The sequence below is a fragment of the Pleuronectes platessa genome, chromosome 12, assembly GCF_947347685.1.
Source record: "Pleuronectes platessa chromosome 12, fPlePla1.1, whole genome shotgun sequence".
Classification (NCBI taxonomy): Eukaryota; Metazoa; Chordata; class Actinopteri; order Pleuronectiformes; family Pleuronectidae; genus Pleuronectes; species Pleuronectes platessa.
This window is the reverse complement of record NC_070637.1, coordinates 21,542,909-21,563,421: the sequence shown is the minus strand read 5'-3', so window position 1 is coordinate 21,563,421 and position 20,513 is coordinate 21,542,909. Positions and strand designations below refer to the sequence as shown.

The following is a 20,513-nucleotide window of genomic DNA, read 5'->3' as shown; positions in this document are numbered from 1 at the left end:
TGCATGCTCTATAGGTGACCTGTCCTCTGATTTAATGCACAGCTCAGCAGGTCATAACATGATACAGGTGGGAATTCAAAGCAAACATATGGAAGGACCACGTGTGACCTTGCTAGTCCATGATTTCATATTAGGAACACACAAGGAATGAAAAGAAAGAAAAGAGGAAAGAGAAGGTAAGGTTATTTAGAGACTCTCCAAGTGCTTTACGCAGGCATGGAAACACATTAAAAATAAGAAATTCAGAAATAAATAAGAAATATGTTAAAACAGGACCATTTTAATGGTTAAAATATTGAAATTTTGTTTTTACATAATTCTTTAAATAATGAACAGTTTGTTATTTATCCAAAATTAATTAATTTATTGTATAATTGATCTCATGTGCGTGAACACTACAACTTTTAAAAGTTAAACATTCATCAGCTTACACAGCAGGTGAATGTTGTAAGTATTCTTTTGGTTTCTAAATGTTGTTGTGTGCAGAAAAAAAATTCATTGTTCTGCAGCTTCAGCTATAAAATATCGATGACAGCATTGTTTTGTTTTGATGTTACTCTGCCCTCCTCACAGGTCGTTACACCAGAATGGGACCTGGGCTCATTCCTCATGTGTGAAATAAAAAAACTGAAACTCATCAGCCAAAATAAATCTTGAGGCTGTGAAATTGCCTGATGTGTTCTCACTGACAGAAGGTGGGAACGTGTTTGTGCTTCTTGACAACGTTTCCTCGGAGATTTGTAGACGTGGCAGAGACGTGTGCTGCTGATCTCTGTGTAGCTTGTGTCTTTCCATGAAGACAAATCTCCCCTCAGGATGCTCGACAAGCACATGAACACAGCACATCAATCAAAATGCAATTAAACCTTTAGTTTTGCATGTGTGAATTTACCACATCTAAAAAAGATGTGATGCCTGGTTATGAAATGGTGCCAGTTCAAGGATTCTTCAACTAGTATAAATAGTATTTAGCATCTTCTCCTTTATTATAACACCTTAAACACTTACAGCAGCAGGTTCAAATCATCTCACCTTCATTTCACAGTCTGACGTGCAACATCAGCTCATTTACATGTTTGTGGTGGTGATGAGACGGGCTTCCTTACCGTCATGCTGTTTAAGACTTGATAAAGTAAAGTTTTATTTTGTGCTTTTGAGCATGTAAGCCAGACCACAGTCTAAAGTTAAAACAAAACATAACCATTAAACCATGAATCATGCTGTAGTTGCTTTATGTGCACATATTAGGCAAAACCGACATTTAAAACAACCTCTAGTTCCCATTTTTATCAGGGTAACCAGTGCATCTTCTATGAGAATAACACTATTATGTATTTAATTTCATTAAATCAAACCCTAAGCCTTAAAGTCAATAACACAATAAGTAAGTTAGAGTCAAGGTGTCCACTTCTCACTCATGTTTTCAATATAGTGAGTCCCTGATGTTTTCCGGAGACGTGACACAGCTGATGGGAAACGCCCCAGCTATTTGTGAAACAGTATCGAAAGCATCCTGATCCCTCTGTGCAGCAGCAGAAGAGTCAAAACTAATTATCCTTGAACACAGAGGATCATTAGCACAGTCAGCTCGACTCATCCAGAGAGAATAACACCACATCACACACCATCGACCTCGATGGGCCACACAAACACTAAAGCTTTGGTTGTGTTAGTGTGTTACTGGTTTAGCTACTATAACATCGATGCCTGTAGGTGGGAATTAATCTACCAGTCTGTCAAGAGAGGCTGCAAACACACAGGTTAAATCCAAATGGTCAGTCGTCTGTTGGACCTTGTGCCAGATGAAGTGGAATGAAAGTACAGATGAAGGTCTTAACTGTAGGAGACACGAGCACTGAGAGCTTCTCGGATTTCCAGTGTTTGAGCTTCGTTCACATATGGCCAGATGTGTATGAGCATAATATGAGGCAGCTACATGAAGAGGTCAGACTCAAAGCGTGCACGAGGGATGATGTTACCTGACACTGGAGCTACAGTTCTGGATCGATACACCTTCGATTACAGGAAGGAGTCTGCCTCACAGTAACTGCTTAGAAATACTCCCTTTAAATGTAGTCATAGTATGGCCACAAATAAATAGGAGAGAAAAGTAAAAGCTATACCAGGGTTGTGAATACTGTGAGCGCCATAAACATACTTCTTTATAGGAAGATGGTGCAACTCCACCTCCTCCTGTTGGACAAAAGAATACAGATTGACTCCATCTTAAGCTTCAGAGTCGTGAGTTGAGAATCAAATAATTTATTAAAACCAAACTTATCACAGAAAACAGAAACATCAGTGTGATAAGAACTACCAAAGATAAGACAAACCATCTTTGAGGGGAGGTTTAACATGAACTTTTACTTTTTGGTTCGGTCCATGTCCCGTCCACTAACATGGAGGAGGCGGGGTTTATGACCTTAATTGCAAACAGCCACCAGAGGACTTTCCTGTCCTCCATCTTGATATATAGCCTAGTCGACTGTACGGTCACTAAATCAATAACTTGAGAACAGTGAGTCCCTCCTGACTCGTTTTCAAAGCAAACATTTACAATCATTTTTGCATCTCTTCCCATGTCATCGCTTTAAAGAAAACTTTTGGTCGTTTACAGTTAATTACGTCCAACGTTCCAACAAGCAAACATGGCCTTGAGTGGCTTGCAAAAAATAAATAATCAGAGATTCAGCTCGTCAGCTGTTTTAAAACCTCCGGGGTCCATCTTTAAATGGTGCGCAAGGTGGATGGCACAGTGCCAGATTCACACATACACACACACAAACACACATACACACACACAAACACACATACACACACGCACACACACACTCAATGTTGCCGTCTCTCAGACAGAGGCCAGAGTGGGTGGATGTTTATATCCTCTAATGATGTATTAAACAGCGATCGTCTCTGCCAACCTTCTCAGGTCTTTTAAATCTGCTCTCTGTTTTGTTTTGAAGGTTCGACATGTTCAGCTCCTCTTCAAGTGATGTGGAAACATATCAGCTCTACACAGTTTGAGAACAGACGGGTAATGTGGTGATTGTCAATTTGCCTATAATTATTTCTGCCAAGGAGTTTGTTTGTTTGTCGGTTTCCCCAAAACTCGTTGGAAGGATGGAGCATCGGCCGAGAATGGATCCAAGAAAGTTTGTTGCCGATCTGGATAAAGATAACCTTGCACGACAGGGTCTCATACAGCCACTCCATCTACAGAAGAATATCAGGGGCCCAATTATCCTTTAATGAGTGTTTCCTCATTGTCGATGTGCGGTGTGAACGAGGAGGCAGGCTGCTCAGAAGGGTGGAGGAGTCCCCCCCCCCCACACACACACACACCAACAACACAACAGGAATCTGGGCAAACTATCAAAAAACACATCCGGCTCTAATTCTTTATAATGAGCGCTCGGAGATCACCACAAGCCTGGTGACAGGATGAGTTTGAGGCTGGAGTCTTGTTCTCAGTGGGGTTTGAATGCAGATGTTTATGGAGACGAGGAGAGAAAAAGCGAAAGGAAGGGAAAGAAGAGGAGGAGAAGGAGGGAGAAAGAGAGAGCAACACCACACTGATTGGGTCAGGACTGATTGTAACGCACTCTGAGTTATAGCAGCCAATACTGCTGCACAGGAGACTGAACGAGCTCCTGGTCTACAACATGTTTTCACTACAGTTTCCAACTGAATATTCAAACTTTAAAGCTTCTTGTTGCGCCAAGAAGATTTCACCTACTGATTTAAGTTCACAACTAAACTTTAAAACTAAAGTCTCACCTGGCAAAGATGGTTTTTGTAGCAAAATATGTATTCCAGTATAAGAGCGTTGGATTTAAAATCCTGGGTAAAAGGTTGGTTCCCCCATGATGATGATGATAAATCATCCAGTCTGATACCTCTTTGAAAAACATCTGCCCAGAAACACTACTTGACACTGAGACAAACACAGAAGAGACTTCCCAGTGAGATATTTGCAGCACAACTACAGCCTCCTTTTGTTTTAGAAAAACCATTCATCTGTCATGTGAGTCCCGCAGGATCAAAGAACAATGCCTTATTAATAGACTTGTCTTTTCTTTTGCACGATGCAGCAACCGCACGGACATTTATCTTCCAAAAATACAGTAAATCTAAACCAAGTCAATGCTGTGAAGCTTGTGCATTCTTCACGAGGGTGTCATTGCAATGAAGTGCCACCGTGTTTACTGCGCATACTGTGATATTCTCTTCTTGTCTGGACCCTTGTTGACTCTGACGTGCAGCTGACTGCATCACACAGGAGAGCGCTGTGCTGAACAGAGAGCGAGCAGACGCTGAAATGTGCTCAATGCTGTTTTGTAATGTTTCATCCTAAGAGTTCTTTTCACAGACTGTAATCTGGACACTGCACTCTGGATTTATGGATTAAGGCTGTAGTGTTTGTATGCTTTCAGGTGATGTATAATGTACACACACACACACACACACACACACACACACACACACATACTCGACTATTGCAACTGCAGTCCTGGTTTTCTGCACCAATGTTCACCGTCAACTCATTCATCACATTCAAGCAACACTCACATTGAGTTAAATAAACGTTATACATTATTCCACTACGAAGTTTTTAATCATGAGAAACCTTTTAAATTCAGTTTCAGCGATCAATCAATAAATGTATCTGTTTTATGGCATCAAATAACTAATTTAATCCCAAATTACCTGAAAAATGAACATTAACAGACATAAGAGTCTGTACTTTGTCTTTGTTCCATCTGCTAACATGGGTACAGGCCACCAGGGGGCGATATAGATGATTTGGTTGTCATGTTGTCATGTCTTCAATCTTTATATACAATCTATGATATTGACGGTTAACTTTGTAAACAATCTCTAACTGTAGGGACACGTTAAGTTCACATTCTTAAGTTCACGGCCACTGCTACCACAACGGCTTTAATCTCCATTGGTCGGTTTAAATCAATCAATTGTCCTTCAATAATAAAGTGATATTTCTAATAAGTCTTTGTCCCACAGGATGTTTAATAAAGATAAAATAACAACCGATCTCAGTTGCTCTGATCCGCTGCCATGAGGTTCCAGCATTTACATCCATTCACACACACAACTAGTCTGTTGTCTTGTGTGTGTGTGTGTGTCCTTGCATGTGATGCATTTATCTACAGTAGCTTTGAAGTGGTAGAGTGTAGAATGAGTGACAGTAAGAGAGCAGAGATATCTGACAGGGCGCTGTCATGTTGTGTTAGTGCTGAGGAGGCAACTTTCTTTGTGAGTGGGTTTGTATCCACGTCATTTACAATAAACTGTCCGGCTGCTCTCTCTCATTGTTGTGTGGAAATATGGTTTATGAAGTTATGACCATCAGTATACGATGTTTACTATGAAAGACTTGAAACAAGGGGGAAACTGTCACATTCAGATGAAGGGGACCAGGACAAGGCAGGACAGGAACACAGGACAGGACAGCGGGTAGAATAACAAACGATCCGACAGAGGACAAAGGAAACACAGAGGCTTAAATACACAGGGAGGGCAGGGGCAATTAAACACAGGTGAAACACTAGAGGATTGAGGACGAGAATCAACGACAGGAAGTTAAGACAGAAACGACACACAAGGAACAGAAACTACAAAATAAAACAGGAAACAGAAAACACAAAGACTGAATTCAACAATCTAAACAGAAATAGCAAACGTACCCTAATCTAGCATCTTTAACAGGAACCGATTGTGTTACATTTGAAGTGTCGTTGTTTACATGCTTAATGCGAAGTTAAGCTAGCTAGCTGATGGTTTTAGTGTTATATGGTTGTAGCGTTATGTTTTATGGTAACCCTTAAACAATTAGGTTGTAAACCCTCCACTTTTTACTACACCTCCACTGTTGAATGTTGAGGTTTAGATGGAAGTGTCCTCAGATACAGTTCCTTGACTGCAGGCTTCAAACAGCTTTTATGAGATAGATTATAAGTATGTAATTCAAAGTGTGGAGTCAATACATCAGCTCGACCTGTTTGGTCCCCTGCTGCCAACATGTGGATTCTCCTGCTGCACACAACATTAAAGTGTTAAATCCAGTTCCCAGCTTCAGAGTCTTTCACACTACGACCCCACATCACATAGTTGTCTACCGTGTGACCTCGTCTGATCCCCGTCCAAGTGACACGCTTGCCTCTCCAGCCTGGGGTATTTTCCAGTAAACACTTTTGTGGAGAGATTTTAAAGAATGGTTTGATCCTATAAGCCAAGTTTCCGGCTTCCAGAAATCTCCACTTTCCACAATAAAGCTCTGCCTGTCTGCAGTGAAGTGGCCACTACATGAGGAGACGCTCTCCTTTACACAGAGCTGGATGATGTTGTGATTCAAAGGTTGCTGTGTCCATGTAGACAAAAAACAGGATAGAGGAGACTCCTCTCTTTCATCTGGTGTCACAAGTGTCATAATTCTTCTTTACTGGCTGCCATCAAGGTGAACGTGAGGTTTAACTCCAGGCTGTGGGGACAGACTGGTCCCAGAGAAATTCATCAAAAATGAAGGCGGTTGAAGGGATGTTCACTTCAGGGCTTGGACGGCCAAAGTGTTTAGATACCGTGTGTACAAGATGTAGCGTCAAAATGAAAGACTGAGCAGCTGAGAGCAGAAAACACATCAATCATTTTCCTTTCAAAAGTCTGAGTCTGCACAAAAGTGACACATGAGCCACGCAGATTGACAAGGGACTTTGTTATGACATTGACGTGCAGTAGAAAATGTGGTCACGAATTTCTGCGTGCATAATCCCTTCATGCACAGGATAGAGAATACAAATAAATGGAGTATGTAAATGAATTGAGTCCACGCTGCCGAACAGCTGTGGATCCTAATTTTACTAATTCTTTTATTTCACATGACATGTAAGATAATGTTTTAATCCATTGGGAAGATTTTCAGGGCAGTGTAAGGATTTAGTGCACAATCAAATGAAAGGGAATAATTTTGGCAACAGTCCACAGTCTGTTTAGCATAAATAAACACAGATTGCACAAAGTGTTCGGTGGCCAATTTCATGCCAATGGTACAAGGTGGATGTTTTGTTTGAACACATTGATTTGCTTTAGCTCTACACAGGCTACTGGACGTATAGTAACGGTTTTGCTGGAGAGTTGTCTGGTTTTATTTCACAGCTTTCAATGTCCCTTACAAACCATGTTCTGTGTTGTCTGGGATTTCATTGCCTTGAATTTGTTTTGCACGGGGAACTCTGTCGGTGTGTTTGGATCCTTTCAGTCTGATAACTCTCCCTTTGCGCTTCATTGCCTCGTGACTTCAGCATATTGTCTTCAGGGAGCAAAGTGAAGATCTGCTGTCGTCTGGCCCCATTGCATCTCCACATGTTACTACATATATTGATATTTTTAAACTCTAATCTTCTTAATCCTCATTATAGTCCTTTGTTAGCCAAGTCACTGTTAACCTGTGTCATCAGGGTCACTTAAATTTACTTTTACCCTTTTCACTTTGATATCTAACAAAACAACATGGCACATACCTCAAGGCCGAACACAATCTACTAGATCTGACGAAAGATTACATAAACTCTTAGATTTTAGTCCCCTAAATATCCCGAGATCAATTGTTATCGTGTAATGTTAAAGAAGGTGATAATAAAGTCCTGGATACGCCCCCTTTATCCAGTTCGTGCCGAGATGTAATGGATTCTTTCTTGGCCCACGTCCCTTCCTGTCCCTTTGTTCAGTAGTTTCTGTGTAATCAACCATCTAAATAACAAATGGACTGAGGTTAAAACAAACCTCCTTGTCCAAGGTGACTACTTTGGTAATAATAAATACTGACAGTGTGCTACGACATCTGTGTTGTCATTCCCCTTTGTGCCATTACCTTCCTCCTGCCAGATGGAAAATGACACTGACTGCTTCTCTCCAGAGAAACAGCACCATCTCTGATCGGGTTCTCCTGAGTGAACCCAGGGCTCCCAAGTGCTCTACCAGCCGGATGAGCAGTCAAACAGCTCTGGCCTTCCTCAAGCACAACTTGAGCTTTATAAAGACGTGGCTTCATAACAATAGAGCTCACTATCAGAGAAAGAGAGCCCTGTTTATGATGGTTATCGACCGTCTGGGACAATAAGACAAAGACAAACTAGCCGTGCATCATGTCCTGTAGAGGGTTTAGTGGAAAGAACAACTGGGGACAAAGTGTTTGAATGAGCAGGAAATGTCTTGAAAGCAAAGCCCCGGTTGATTTTGTAATACAGTAGCTGGTTGGCCGAGGGCCCTTTTTCCATCTCTGGATAATTTTGAAAAGTACCGATCATCTCAGCTTGACGCTACTAGTCAAATAAGAGAAAGGAATGGATGAACAGATTGTTGGTGCTGGCTTTGTTATGGCAGGAAGCCCGGAGCTACATGTCTTTGAAGATTTTCCACTATCAATCTGTCTGAGCGCTCTGTCAAGTCTTTTACGGATCTGCTCCCTGTTGTGTTGACTACTGTCCAACCGGAGCTGTTCCTAGAAGCCTGCGCAGCCGTGATCCCTTTAACCAACTACATCTAGGTCCACCTATAACCTGCTTGTATGGATATAAATGTGTAATACCATCGATGTTACATGTTGACAAGTAGAGTGACTTTTTATCGTATTTAAATACTGAATCAGAAGTTAAAACTGAGCTCATTTACTGTCATATAAAAAAATTTACTAAAACTAAAAGGGCCTTTTGTGACTTTCGATCCCTGATTGGTTCTTATCAGTCGCGATTAGATTACCAAGTGTTGCTAACACGTATTTTCACTGACAGTTCTACCTCATTGGTCCAAGTAAAGAAATCCTGGTCTTACTTTTTGAGATTGCTGTTGGAATGTGTTCTCATCCTGTTTGTGCTGAGCGTTGGATGAGACGATCAATACTGTGCACTGAGGAGACAGAGCCAGGAGCCTGGGAGCTGTTTTTCCCATTTGAAACTTTGATGCTGCTGGAGAACATACAAGTCCACAAAGGCTCTAACATATTCAGAGTCATCAAACCATCCAGTGACCCTCGTGCCCTGTGTGGAGGCCTCGGACCGGCTTGTGATCCACATCCCTCGGCTATTGACCTGCTCTTCTTTATGTTAATTATAAGATGTGTCACAGGATTTTTTTATGTTTTTTGATCTTGCGAGCTCACATGTGATTAACAGCACTGATGCACCCGAGGGTCCCGATGGCCTGCTGCTTACAAGGCCTACAAATGGGTGATGGGATTTTTCAAGGATTCCTCTTTTCCCTGTAGCTCTGAAGGTAGAAGGCTGATGGTGCGGTTGTACTGTTTCTTGCATAGACATACACCTTTCTGCACTTTATCTGCCTTGTGTATCCAAACACACAGAAACAGTGTTTGGCTTAACACCAACTTCTTTTCTAAATCCACACAAGGTGCAAATCAATAAAGCTGCAACATCATTTATCTTTATGACAGGTAGACTCAAGGGGGCCTGGTCGAGAATACAGAAAGAGCCGGTATGCAGTATTATGGTTATGATTTCTCCCCCCCCCCCCAATTTTCACGCTGTATATTTGTCTCTCTTGATTTAACTTACGTGACAAATACTCCGAGGCTACGAAGAGATTCTAGACGGATTCAGCTCTCTGTCAATTAAAGACTATTCACCTGTAGAAGCTGCAGGCGAAACCATCCATCACTTGTGAAGGGGACGAGTCGGAGCTGAACAGACCCAGCAGCTCCAATCTCCCCCAGTCTTACTCTAACAGTCATTGCACCCTCACACCTACACTCTGAGGAAAGAAACTCATCTACCGCTGCTCATCGGGGGAAACTGTTCTCCCGCCTCTCAATCTGTTCATGTCTGCACTCTTCATCCCTGGATCTATTCCCCATTCCCCACTTAGGGCTTGTTGTCGATGAAGGTTTCCACATGAGGTGGTTCAGAGGCAGGTTGAAATGATCCATCATCCAGTCTAATCCTCTGTGTCTGTGTTTGGATGATTACAGAGGCTGTGTATCTCACGTGTCTAGCAATGAAAACCCACATGTGTGTGTAGCAATGAAAACAACAATTTATGATCGATTGCAGCGCAGTGGTCGCACAACGTACCCGCGGCTGACAGAAAGTTAACGATGTCTGAAAGAGGGACGGGCAGCGACAGAGACTGATGGACCTTTCTTCCTGGAGAACACAAACTGATTGGTTTTCTGCGATCTGGTGAGAATGAGACTACAGCCCCTGGAAGGACGGGGACACTTGTATGTCCCGTCCAATCAGGACTGATGAATGAGTCCTCGATGGCTGTGATAAGTGATTGAGAAACTCAGTGATGACCTACTTACGGGGGACATTTATGTTCATGTGTCTTATAATCCATCAAAATCTACAGTAACTGACAGTGTGAGTCACAAAATCTACAAGAGCCATACAGGGAAAAGTTCAAGACAAAAACTATGACCAAGTCAAAACTAACACTCAAACACCGAAGACTGTGAGACATGCATCATCCTCTGAAGGCCTGCAGGGTGCAGTCTGTCCCTCCCTTTGGGTCGACCTTCTCCCTGACCTTTTCAGTAACTGACCTAATTGAGAAAGCTCAGTGTCCTCCTCTGAAGACAAATGCCAGCGCCGGCCTTGAAGCTGACCTGTGGAAGGATGATATACGCTCCCTAAATGGTTTACGTGTTAGTGTGTGAGACAGCGTATGAGGCAGGCGGAGAAATGGAGAGAGTGATTCATGAAGAAAAACACAAAGCTTGACAAGATGGCGAATTTAAAGTTGCAGACGGGGGAAACTCGACTTGTATTGATTCTTAATTCCTTCAGGAAGAAAGATTTACAGCTATTCAGGTTTAAATTGATGTGATGTCACTTTTTTTGGACTGGAGGCAATTCAGTGTTTATGTGTGTGTTTGTTCTCGTGTCAAAGTGACTGTGCACTTTCAGTATTTTTTTAGACTTGAAATGGCAAAGACTTAAAGCCAGAGGTGAAGGATTATGAGTTAAAATCCTAGAGCAAAGAGACTTTACCCACACTTTCACCCTCAGATGCTTTATGGATGGTGGAGAAGAGTTGTTGGTTCAACTCTGTGAACATTTCTGGAAGCTGGATGTGGTTTAACCTTCTCTCACTGATTTAAAAAGCCTGTGCTTCAGTGCAGCCTCACAGAGCAGATAGCATGGCTGTAGCTTCTCAATCTGTGACCATGATGAGGAGACCTTTGGCACTTTGTCCTGCTCTGACACTGTTTTGCTTTTGGTTTTTAACCTTGAGCAAATTGCATGGCAGGAGTTCCACTTTGCCTGACAGTCTGTCAGCTCTCTGTGTCCCTGGGGAGGCCGAGGACAGTGATGAGCCGGCACGTCAGCTCTCGCAAAAGTTCAGTGGCAGAGGCTACACCAGGACAGGAAGCTGCTGTAACTCTGACATGTTGCTGACATGCTTCCTGTTTATTCGGTATCTGGATATTCGGACTGCTTGCACACTGCCAGTTGCAAAAATATTTTTATTTGACCTCTGGAATTTGTAAACATCCTGTTACTCTATTACTCTACCAACTCGACTTGAGCCTTTTATTAATGTCCCCATTCCTCCCACCAGAATTCTCGAAGCTTCCTGCTGCAGTCCAGGACTGTTTACACACATAGAAGACAACTTTCCTTGACTCTTGAATCCCCCTGCTCCAAGTTTGTATCACTTTCCTTGCCCAGTAGTGTCCTTATGTCCAATAATAAACTTGTATGTCCAATAAGGACACAACTGTCTGTTTGTCTGTTTTTTTGTTGGTTGTTTAGTCAACATGATTAATAATAGTATTCGGCCTTGCTTGAGGTATGTGCTCTACTGTTCTATTGTCCCTCATAGCATGTTGTATTACTCTCTTGGCTATAAGATCAATCAGAATTTTGGAAATAAACTTTTAAGTAAGAACAGAAGATCAATACCAATCTCGTGCCTGTAGGGTAAATATGGAAATTGCTGCCATCTCTTGTGTGGCACCAGCTCCACTGTGAGCCAGTATCCATTACACTGCCCCTGCTGCTTTTTTAAATGGGCAATCACCTCCGCCTCCAGTCGTGATAATAAAATCTATCTGCTGCACCACTGGGAATAGGAGAGGAGAATGTACCTCTCTCTACCTTGGGTGAACTGACTGAAAATCGTCTAAAAGCTCCATCAATGTTTTTCTCACCTTGTGCTGTACAAAAGACTTTGTGCAGAACAGAGCCACCGAGTTTGAACGACTTCAACTTTGAGACTCTCGTTTGTTTCAAGGCGTTTGCACCAAAGACCTGAAGATGTCCTTATGAAAAATTATTTGTGCCATCTCTTATATCACTGCCCGTTAGCATTCCTGTGGAACACACTCTGAAACTCTTTCAGTCAGCCATTACAACCTGATGTCAGTCACTGTCAGGGACGTCATTCCTCTCTTTCTCTCTCTTCATGTCTCCTTCACTTCCATTGATCCTGGCCGGGCTCTCTCAATCAATATGTCAACAACAGTCCCATTAAAATGACACGAGCGCCATGCTGGCCATGATGGGACCTGAGCCCCCCCCCCCGTTATCCCCCCTAATCAACCCTCTGTCCATCCGTCCAGTCAACCCTTTACTCTCTGTCCATCCTGCATCTGCAGCACTGAATTCAAGTATCGTGCAAGACAAACAAAGCTTTTGTCAGAATATGCTTCCAATGAAGTTTGGAATTTGGTGCAGATTCAGAAATAAATATGAGTCTGGGGAATTTAACTGTGGTTTTATAAGGAGACCGCTGGGCCTTTGCACTTTCTGAACGTCCTTCTAGTTAGTTTTAGAAAACCTTTTTTTATCTACTTAAAAGTTTTTTCTGATTTCTCACGTAATTTCTGGTTTAGCTGTGATCTCTTTTCTTTAAGAACTTTGTAACTGTTACGAAAAGATAAAGCAGATCTTTAAATATCCAGTTTATTAATATATTAATATGTACATCATTATTACTAATGTGCATAGTCGACTCTCTCATTCTGCTCATCACAAACCCTTTGTGTTGACCACAGAACTCTATCTACCACAGGCGTCTCGTCTTACTAAAAAACAAGATGTTTTTGCAGACCCGAGAATTTGCCTCCACGCTTCCGACCATCCAGTGGCGTTTCCTGCCGCCGCTCTCTTCTTCTCTTCTTCTCCTGCACATCTATAACGCCGGCTGTATCCTATTGCCACTGTTCACGACACCACCAGCTACACTCCACCACTTGTGCGTTCGTTGTGTTGTGGAATCAGCAGGAAGTTCAATTACACTGGCTCAGCAAGTGTATACAGACACACACACGTGCGCGCACTCGCACACATGCACACGTTCTTTGGGAACGTTTCATTAAAGCGCTGCCGGTAGAGCTGCTTGGGCTTGATCCCTTGACAAGCCACAGGCCTCTGCTAAATTATCACGGTGGCAGAGAACAAAGAAAGACGGAGAGCGAGAGAGAGGGAGAGAGAGGGAGGGAGCCTGTCACGAATCAATCGTCATAAAGACTCTGTGTCTCCCCCTTGATTCATTTAAATTATCTGGACTCTTTACAAACAGGAAACAGTTTTGATTGTGGACGCTGATGAAGCAGATTCCTGTTTGACAACTTTCTAAACAGAAATTAAAACGAGCTTATACCAAGTACAACTCAGTTTATTGAAGTGGACCAGATGTCTTTGCCTTTCTTTTTCTCCGCTGCATCAAAGTCAGCGTTGTTTTTCTTTTATAAGTGAATAAAGTTCTCACCTTGGGGACAGAGCGATGAAGTGCTCTCTCTGCAGTGCAGCGAAAATACAGCTGAGCAACAACTCCTCACTACGACCTCTCTTAGAAAGTCGTAGACCCAACAACTTTCTGCAAAGTAGAACTTAAAGCAGTTATAAGCAGTTTTATTCAGTCTGTGTCACAGTGGTTTTCAGGGGAGAACACACACGTAGGTGCACAGCAGCACCGTCAATTTCAGGTTATTGTAAAACGTGCTGTTTGTGTGCCTCTCTCTTTATTGGGGCTCCCCTGTCTTTTCCCTTCTGTCTTTCAACCATGGAAAGCAAGTGGGCATATGTTTGAAATTGATATTTTAATGCACAAAGAACATTTTCTCATTAAATTACAACTTAATTCTCGTAATATTACTACATTACGACTCATATTCCACTATTACTGTGTAGCTCTGTATTACATTAACTTTTCATCCAATGTCATCATCAGGTCAGAGTTCAAGTTTTTCTCACATCTCCAAAGCTAATCACAGTTTTAAAGGTACAATTAACATATAGCTCTGTCATTAGCATAGCTCAAAATGCTGCTGCTGCTTTAGCATAAAGCAGTTAGCATGACTCTAGATGCTCAAGCTGTATTGTTTTCGACACTGATGCATTTGCTTCTGCATGAGGCAACTTTTTTTAACCTTGAGCAGAGAGCATGATGGGAATTTGACTGTGTGCACGGCCCTGAACACCTGTCAGTGTGCTCTGGCCTTCCTCCCTGGGCTGCTGATGTAAGATGTGATGCACATTCAGAAGTAGCAGAGACCAGAGGGAACACCAGGACAGGGAGCTAACTTTAAAAACAATCCCTGAATCTCGAGGTTTCTGCACTGGCAACACGCCCACAGAGAGAAATGTCTGCACATTCTCTGCAGCCCCGTCCAGATGTGACCATTAAAAAAGTATGTGTTCAATTTTTAAGCAGCACATAAAATTGCTCTGCCCCTGGGAGACAAAGACAAGGTCACGTTTTTTATTTCTTTTCGAGTCTCTGAAAGTGGCTGACATCTTTTTGTCAAACTAATAATCTCTGCGCACATCGTGTCCCCCAGTGTTAATCTAATTGAAATGAACAAAGATGTTTGTTGCCCAGTTAATGAGAATCGCAGAGTGAGGCAGGAGGTGATTAGTGTACTTGTGTTGTGCGCTAAGACATTAACATGATGGAGGAGCCTTGTGCTCGAACTGCACACACGGCACATCAAGGACAAACATGTGCACAAACACGCACAGTCCACACTTCAAGAACTTGCAGGATTTACAGCTGTTGGAAATCCACACCCCTGGTTTTACAATGGAGCCATTTGTCATTTAGATGACAACAATAAAACTGTAAAATTATACTCATGGAAATTTAATCCCTCTCACTTCTGTGTCAAAACTATAAAGTTCATGCATATCAATACAAAGTGTAGGGCAATAGACATCTATATATGACACTCCCTGAAAAGAGATCATCACGTAATTTAAATAAGAATCAGGGATGAATCATATTTAATTCCGATCAGTTAAAAAGTCAACATCCTCCTCTCCCCTGCTCTCCTCTCCTCTTCTCTCCTCCTCCCCTCCTCCTCCTCCTCTCTTCTCTCGTCCATCCATAATTGATGCTTTGATAAATAAGACTGTGTTCTCTGCTGAGATCTTGTTATGTTCTGTTAGGTGTTGTTTGTTTTGGCTGGTTACACCTTATTAACACATAGATGATGGATAGTGTGTCTTAGAAACATGTGTGTATGTGTGTGTTTGTGTGTGTGTGTGTGTGTGTGTGTGTGTGTGTGTGTGTTTGTGTGTGTTTGTGTGTGTGTGTGAGACTTAAAGACAACAAATCCACGAGGGTCTGTCATATACATATTTATCTATGTTGTTTTTGTTTTTTTTATTATTATTTCTTTAAAAAGCTTAATATCTATAACTTACGTCTGGCTACAGAACAAATAAATCAAAGCTCTTCCCACTGCTGAAATGTTTCATGACCGAATATCAAACATTGTACGTATGTGGGACGGCTAAGACAGCACTTTGTTCTATAAGCTCATTACATCTTACTATATTTATTGGTAACAACATTCAATTCAGCGCATTAATACAGCTTCAGATTCATGCTGCTGCACAAACCTCTAATCCTTCGTTACAGTTTATTGTAATAAAGTAATTTAGAGCAAGTTTAATTTGCATCCAATGCTGGATGCAATAAAAATAAACCTGGCAAATGTAAAGCTGGCTGATGATATTTTGGGAGTAAATCCTATGCTGGATTATTAGGGCTTTGTGATATCGTGGAAAACAGATGTAAATGGCTACATGGAGGCATTATCTGGAACAGGAAGCATGAATTATATATATATATATATTTTCAGTTTTTAATTATAAGAGTGCAGTTGTTTCTCATCAGAAGACGTAAAGTGTCTCCGACTTTAACCCTGAACTTCTGCTTATTCCAAACTTCAACCTCCAGCGTCAACAAGCCTCTTCAGGAGGTGAGGTCTGGTCAGAAAGACGAAATATCACAGACCCTGGATCTGTCCCATTGTTTAACATGCTGCAGCCAGTAATTTGGTTGCCATGGATACAGTTTCAGGTGTTTTGGGCTCTCCTCTCTGCCGGCGCTTTGCACCAGGGTCTGATGGCTACTGCGTCTGTGTGTGTAGGTGTGTGTGTGTGTGTGTGTCTCTGTGTGTGTACCGGGTAGACTGATGCTGTCTCTGAGCAGCATTACAATATATATACATCTGCCACGCCATCTATTCTCTGCCTTCAATCTATTTCTTCTCTTCTCTTCTCTTCTCTTCTCTTCTCTTCTCTTCTCTTCTCTTCCCGTTTCCCCATTTCCCATCTTCCTCCCTCCCCACCACCCTCTCTCCCCTCCCCTCCACAGAGAGACACTCTAAGTGTAGTAGGTCAGACTGGGATGTCGGCCTGTTTTTGTCCCAGCAGCTCACTTCTGCAGCAGTGATCTGTGCACCCAAGCTGAACGAGTGAAGGCAGCAGGAGACTGAAAGGGACAGAGATGAAGAGGAAGAATTGAACAAAGAAAGAAAGATGGAGACTCGGTGGAAAGAGGAAAGCGGAATGAGAAGGTCGTCAGCTTGTTTAGACTTATAATGATTTGACTACTACAGTAATACTCGCTGCCTGGTAATGGGTCTGAGTCACGTATAGTGCACTGATCAGCGATTCAGTCTCGAGGAGCCAATGGGAGCTGGGCATTGCACAGCGAGTCTGTCCCTTTCCCTGCATTCTTTGATTTCTGAGGAAACGTGCTCCTGTATTACTCACGCAAAGTCACACCACAGACAGGAAGTAAAGATGGACGACGCTTTCTCCAGTTGAACAGAACACGTTGCTGGATACTCTGGTGATGTCAACAATGACATTTCTGTCTGTTTTTATCCAAATACATAATTCAAACCAAACTTACTGAAATAGTTTAGTTTGCTCCGTGTCCCATCTGCCAACATGGAGGAGGTGTGGTTGATATATTCTGCAGCTAGCCACCAGGGGGCGTTCAACATGTTTTGGCTTCATTTTTGTGATGCCGTCATGTCGTCCATCTTCATGTAAAGTCTATGATTCTCTATTTATGTTTCTAAATGTGGTTTTAAGACTGGCCGAGATTACTTTAATGGCCCAACCATAAAAGCATGATTTTCTTTTTATGGCTATTAGTCATTGGGAATCACTATAAACCACCTAATAGAGCCAATAAATGTATCTAGATTATAAATAATCGTACATTTATCATCAGGATCTATGAAACTAAATCAAGCTGTAATACCCAGCGAGACATTTACAATCTGAAAAATGTCTCTGGTGCACAGATTCCATGACACATTTTCATACTCCATTCTCCACCATGATTGCAATAAGCTAATATCTAAGCTAATATCTCATATCTTCCATCGAGAACTGCACTGACATCAGTTAAAGAGGTATTCATAAGCCACGCTCTGGCATTTTCCCTAATAAATGATGCAGAAATAATAACATATAATTATTAATAATATATGTGAAGCTGCAGTTTCAGCTGCTGCCTCTGTTTAACCTCGGGAACATCCATGTGAGCAAACTATGCCCCAAACAATCTTGACCCTGTGCCTCTTCCAAGAAACTCAAAGGTAGAATAGACATAATGAATAGATGCTGTAAATAAATAGATACGAGACAGCTTTCATCCCTTTGCAACAATAAATGTTGACCAAAAGGAAAAACTGCAGATCAGTTCTGTAACTTTATACAAATAGAGTTATTATTATTATTATTAAAGGACCACAGAGTTGGACTTAGTTACATCTAGTGGTGACGTTTAAGACTGCAACCGACTGAATACACCTTTCAGTACATGTGAAAACACTAAAGGTCTAAAAGTGTTTTGTTTGTCTATTGTGGGCTTGTGTAGAAACAAGGGCGGACTCTGTGTGAGAGGACCTGCTCGAAATAGAGTTTTATTATTGGTCTAGATATGAAGGGTTTATTTCTAGCCATCACTAACACCATCTTTGTTCGATATCAAACAGTGTTAAGGCGATGAGAGCTCAGACAGCTGGAATGTACAGTTACTACCGTCGGTTTGGTTCATTTGATCAATGTTTAAGTTTCTCAACAAGGAACATCTGTGAATGTGAAATAAATGAAATGGCACATCCCTGTGTTTTTGGTGTAGTCTTCAAATTCTGCTTGTATAAATTAATTTATAATAAAGAACGACTGGTACAATGTGCTTGTTTTATCTTTCATCTACATAATTTGACTACAGTTTTATTTCATCAATACATTTCTTAAGTAGGTAAAGTAAGTCATTTTAATCCAAGTGATACTGACAACCCCCAATTTGGGTCTTTAATCAGATTTTTTGTCATTTTAATCCAATAATGTTTAGTTTGTAAGAACCCAGCATCGGATCACTTGGTGACTGCGATAACACAAATTGAGTTATTTTCAACCCAGCAGATTTTATGGTGCAGGGATTCTTAGTTCAAGGTGATTATACACAAATGAAAGTAAAAATTATATTCTGCACATGAATCCTGCTAAATCCTACATGCTGTACGTGCAGCCCACCGGTTCAGCATCAGAGAATCACAGGCTATAAAAGTATGACAGGAGCTGTGAGGCTGTTTTTATACATGCAGGCTGGTTACCTGCCATCCTAACTTATACATGATAATCAGATGTACAGCAGTCACAGTGCCACAGAACAAGTCAATACCACCACACTGGTCCAGAGGCAGGAGCGTGTGTGTTACCATCGTACATTGAAACAATTCTGAGCTGCTTGCATCAGAGGAATAAATGTGCTTTTTAGGATCAAAGCTTCAGAGAACGCCACGAACACAGATGTCCTAAAGACTCGCTACCTGCTCACACATGCACACACACACACACACACACACACACACACACACACACACACACACACAAACACACACATGCACACTCTCACAGTTCAAACAGCAGCTGAGTGTGAAGCAGAGAACAGACTGAACACCTGACACTTCCACTGAGGAACATTATCACTCTGCAGAGCACAGGGAGAACTATAGAGAAGAGATAGATAGATAGATAGATAGATAGATAGATAGATAGATAGATAGATAGATAGAACATGCTTTTGGCCCATAACAACACACACACACACAATTTACAGTGGAGAGCTGCTTACCTTCATGTTGCATCCCTCAGTTTCCAGTCCACTATGAAACACATGTGCTTTTCTCTGTGTGTGTGTGTGTGTGTGTGTGCGCGTGTGTTTGTGTGTGTGTGTCCACGTCTGTAGCTACAAAATTTGTCCTTTCCTCTCCTCTCCTAACAGAAGGAGTCTCAGGGGAGGGGAGTCCGTCGCTCTACGCAGCGAAAATGTGTTTTCCTGTTTGTAAATGCACGTGTATGTGTGTCCGAGGACTGTGTGTGTGTGTGTGTGTGTGTATGTGTGTGTGTGTGATGGAGAGAGAAGGAAAGTGCTGCTCCCTCTCGCCTCTCCAGGTGTTGTATGAATGAAAACTCTAACAGAGCAGGACACACCTAAATCTTAAAATGATGCTATCTACCTATCTATCTATCTATCTATCTATCTATCTATCTATCTATCTATCTATCTATCTATCTATCTATCTATCTATCTATCTACCTATCTATCTATCTATCTATCTATCTATCTATCTATCTATCTATCTCTATCTATCTATTTATCTACGTACCTATACTTTGTCAGTCATCTTTGTTTTTCTATCATCTCACTCTCCGCTCTTGATGTTTCCTGTCCTCCCTCCTTTCCTCCCTTCTCATCTCTGTCTCACTTTCCTCCTCTCCTCCCTCTCATCTCACAGTATCATGTGTTCGTCCACCTACCTCCGACTCTCTCTCTCTCCCTCCCTCCCTCCCTCTCTCTCTCCCTCTATATCTCCCCACCCTCTCCCTCTGATAGAAAGCTCACATTTCCCTGTTCTCCCATACGGACACTGAATAAATAGATGCTCCTCTTTTCTTTTCTTCCCCCCACCCGTCCATCTCCTCTCTGTTCCCACCGTGCGTCACAGTGAGCTCTGCCCTGCCCTCCCTGTCTTCTGGTCTAATTAATCTCTGTGTGATTGTACACGCCCCTTTCTCTTTTTAATACAATTTGTTCTGATGATTCAGGTTGGAAATATATCAAAAGTACATGACAAGATCTTATTGATTTAAGAGTTACAAAGTATTACAAAGTGCACACACACACACACACACACACACACACACACACACACACACACA

The 20,513-nt window shown here is 41.9% G+C and overlaps 1 protein-coding gene across 2 annotated transcripts in view; it reads right to left on the bottom strand.

Moving 5' to 3' along the window:
• The window catches only part of LOC128453927 (inactive phospholipase D5), a 36,303-nt gene extending 16,110 nt beyond the window's left edge, over positions 1–20,193 (bottom strand). The window contains exons 1-2 of one of the 2 annotated variants that reach the window (XM_053437062.1): positions 19,957–20,193; positions 19,426–19,890 (exon numbers count right to left, since the gene is read on the bottom strand). In XM_053437062.1, the coding sequence (XP_053293037.1) occupies positions 19,426–19,431 (6 nt within the window). In that variant the 5' untranslated portion in view covers positions 19,432–19,890; positions 19,957–20,193. Of the gene's footprint in view, positions 1–19,425 lie in introns of both variants that reach the window. The other variant, XM_053437061.1, reaches the window with a different exon arrangement.
• Positions 20,194–20,513: the final 320 nt, after the last annotated feature.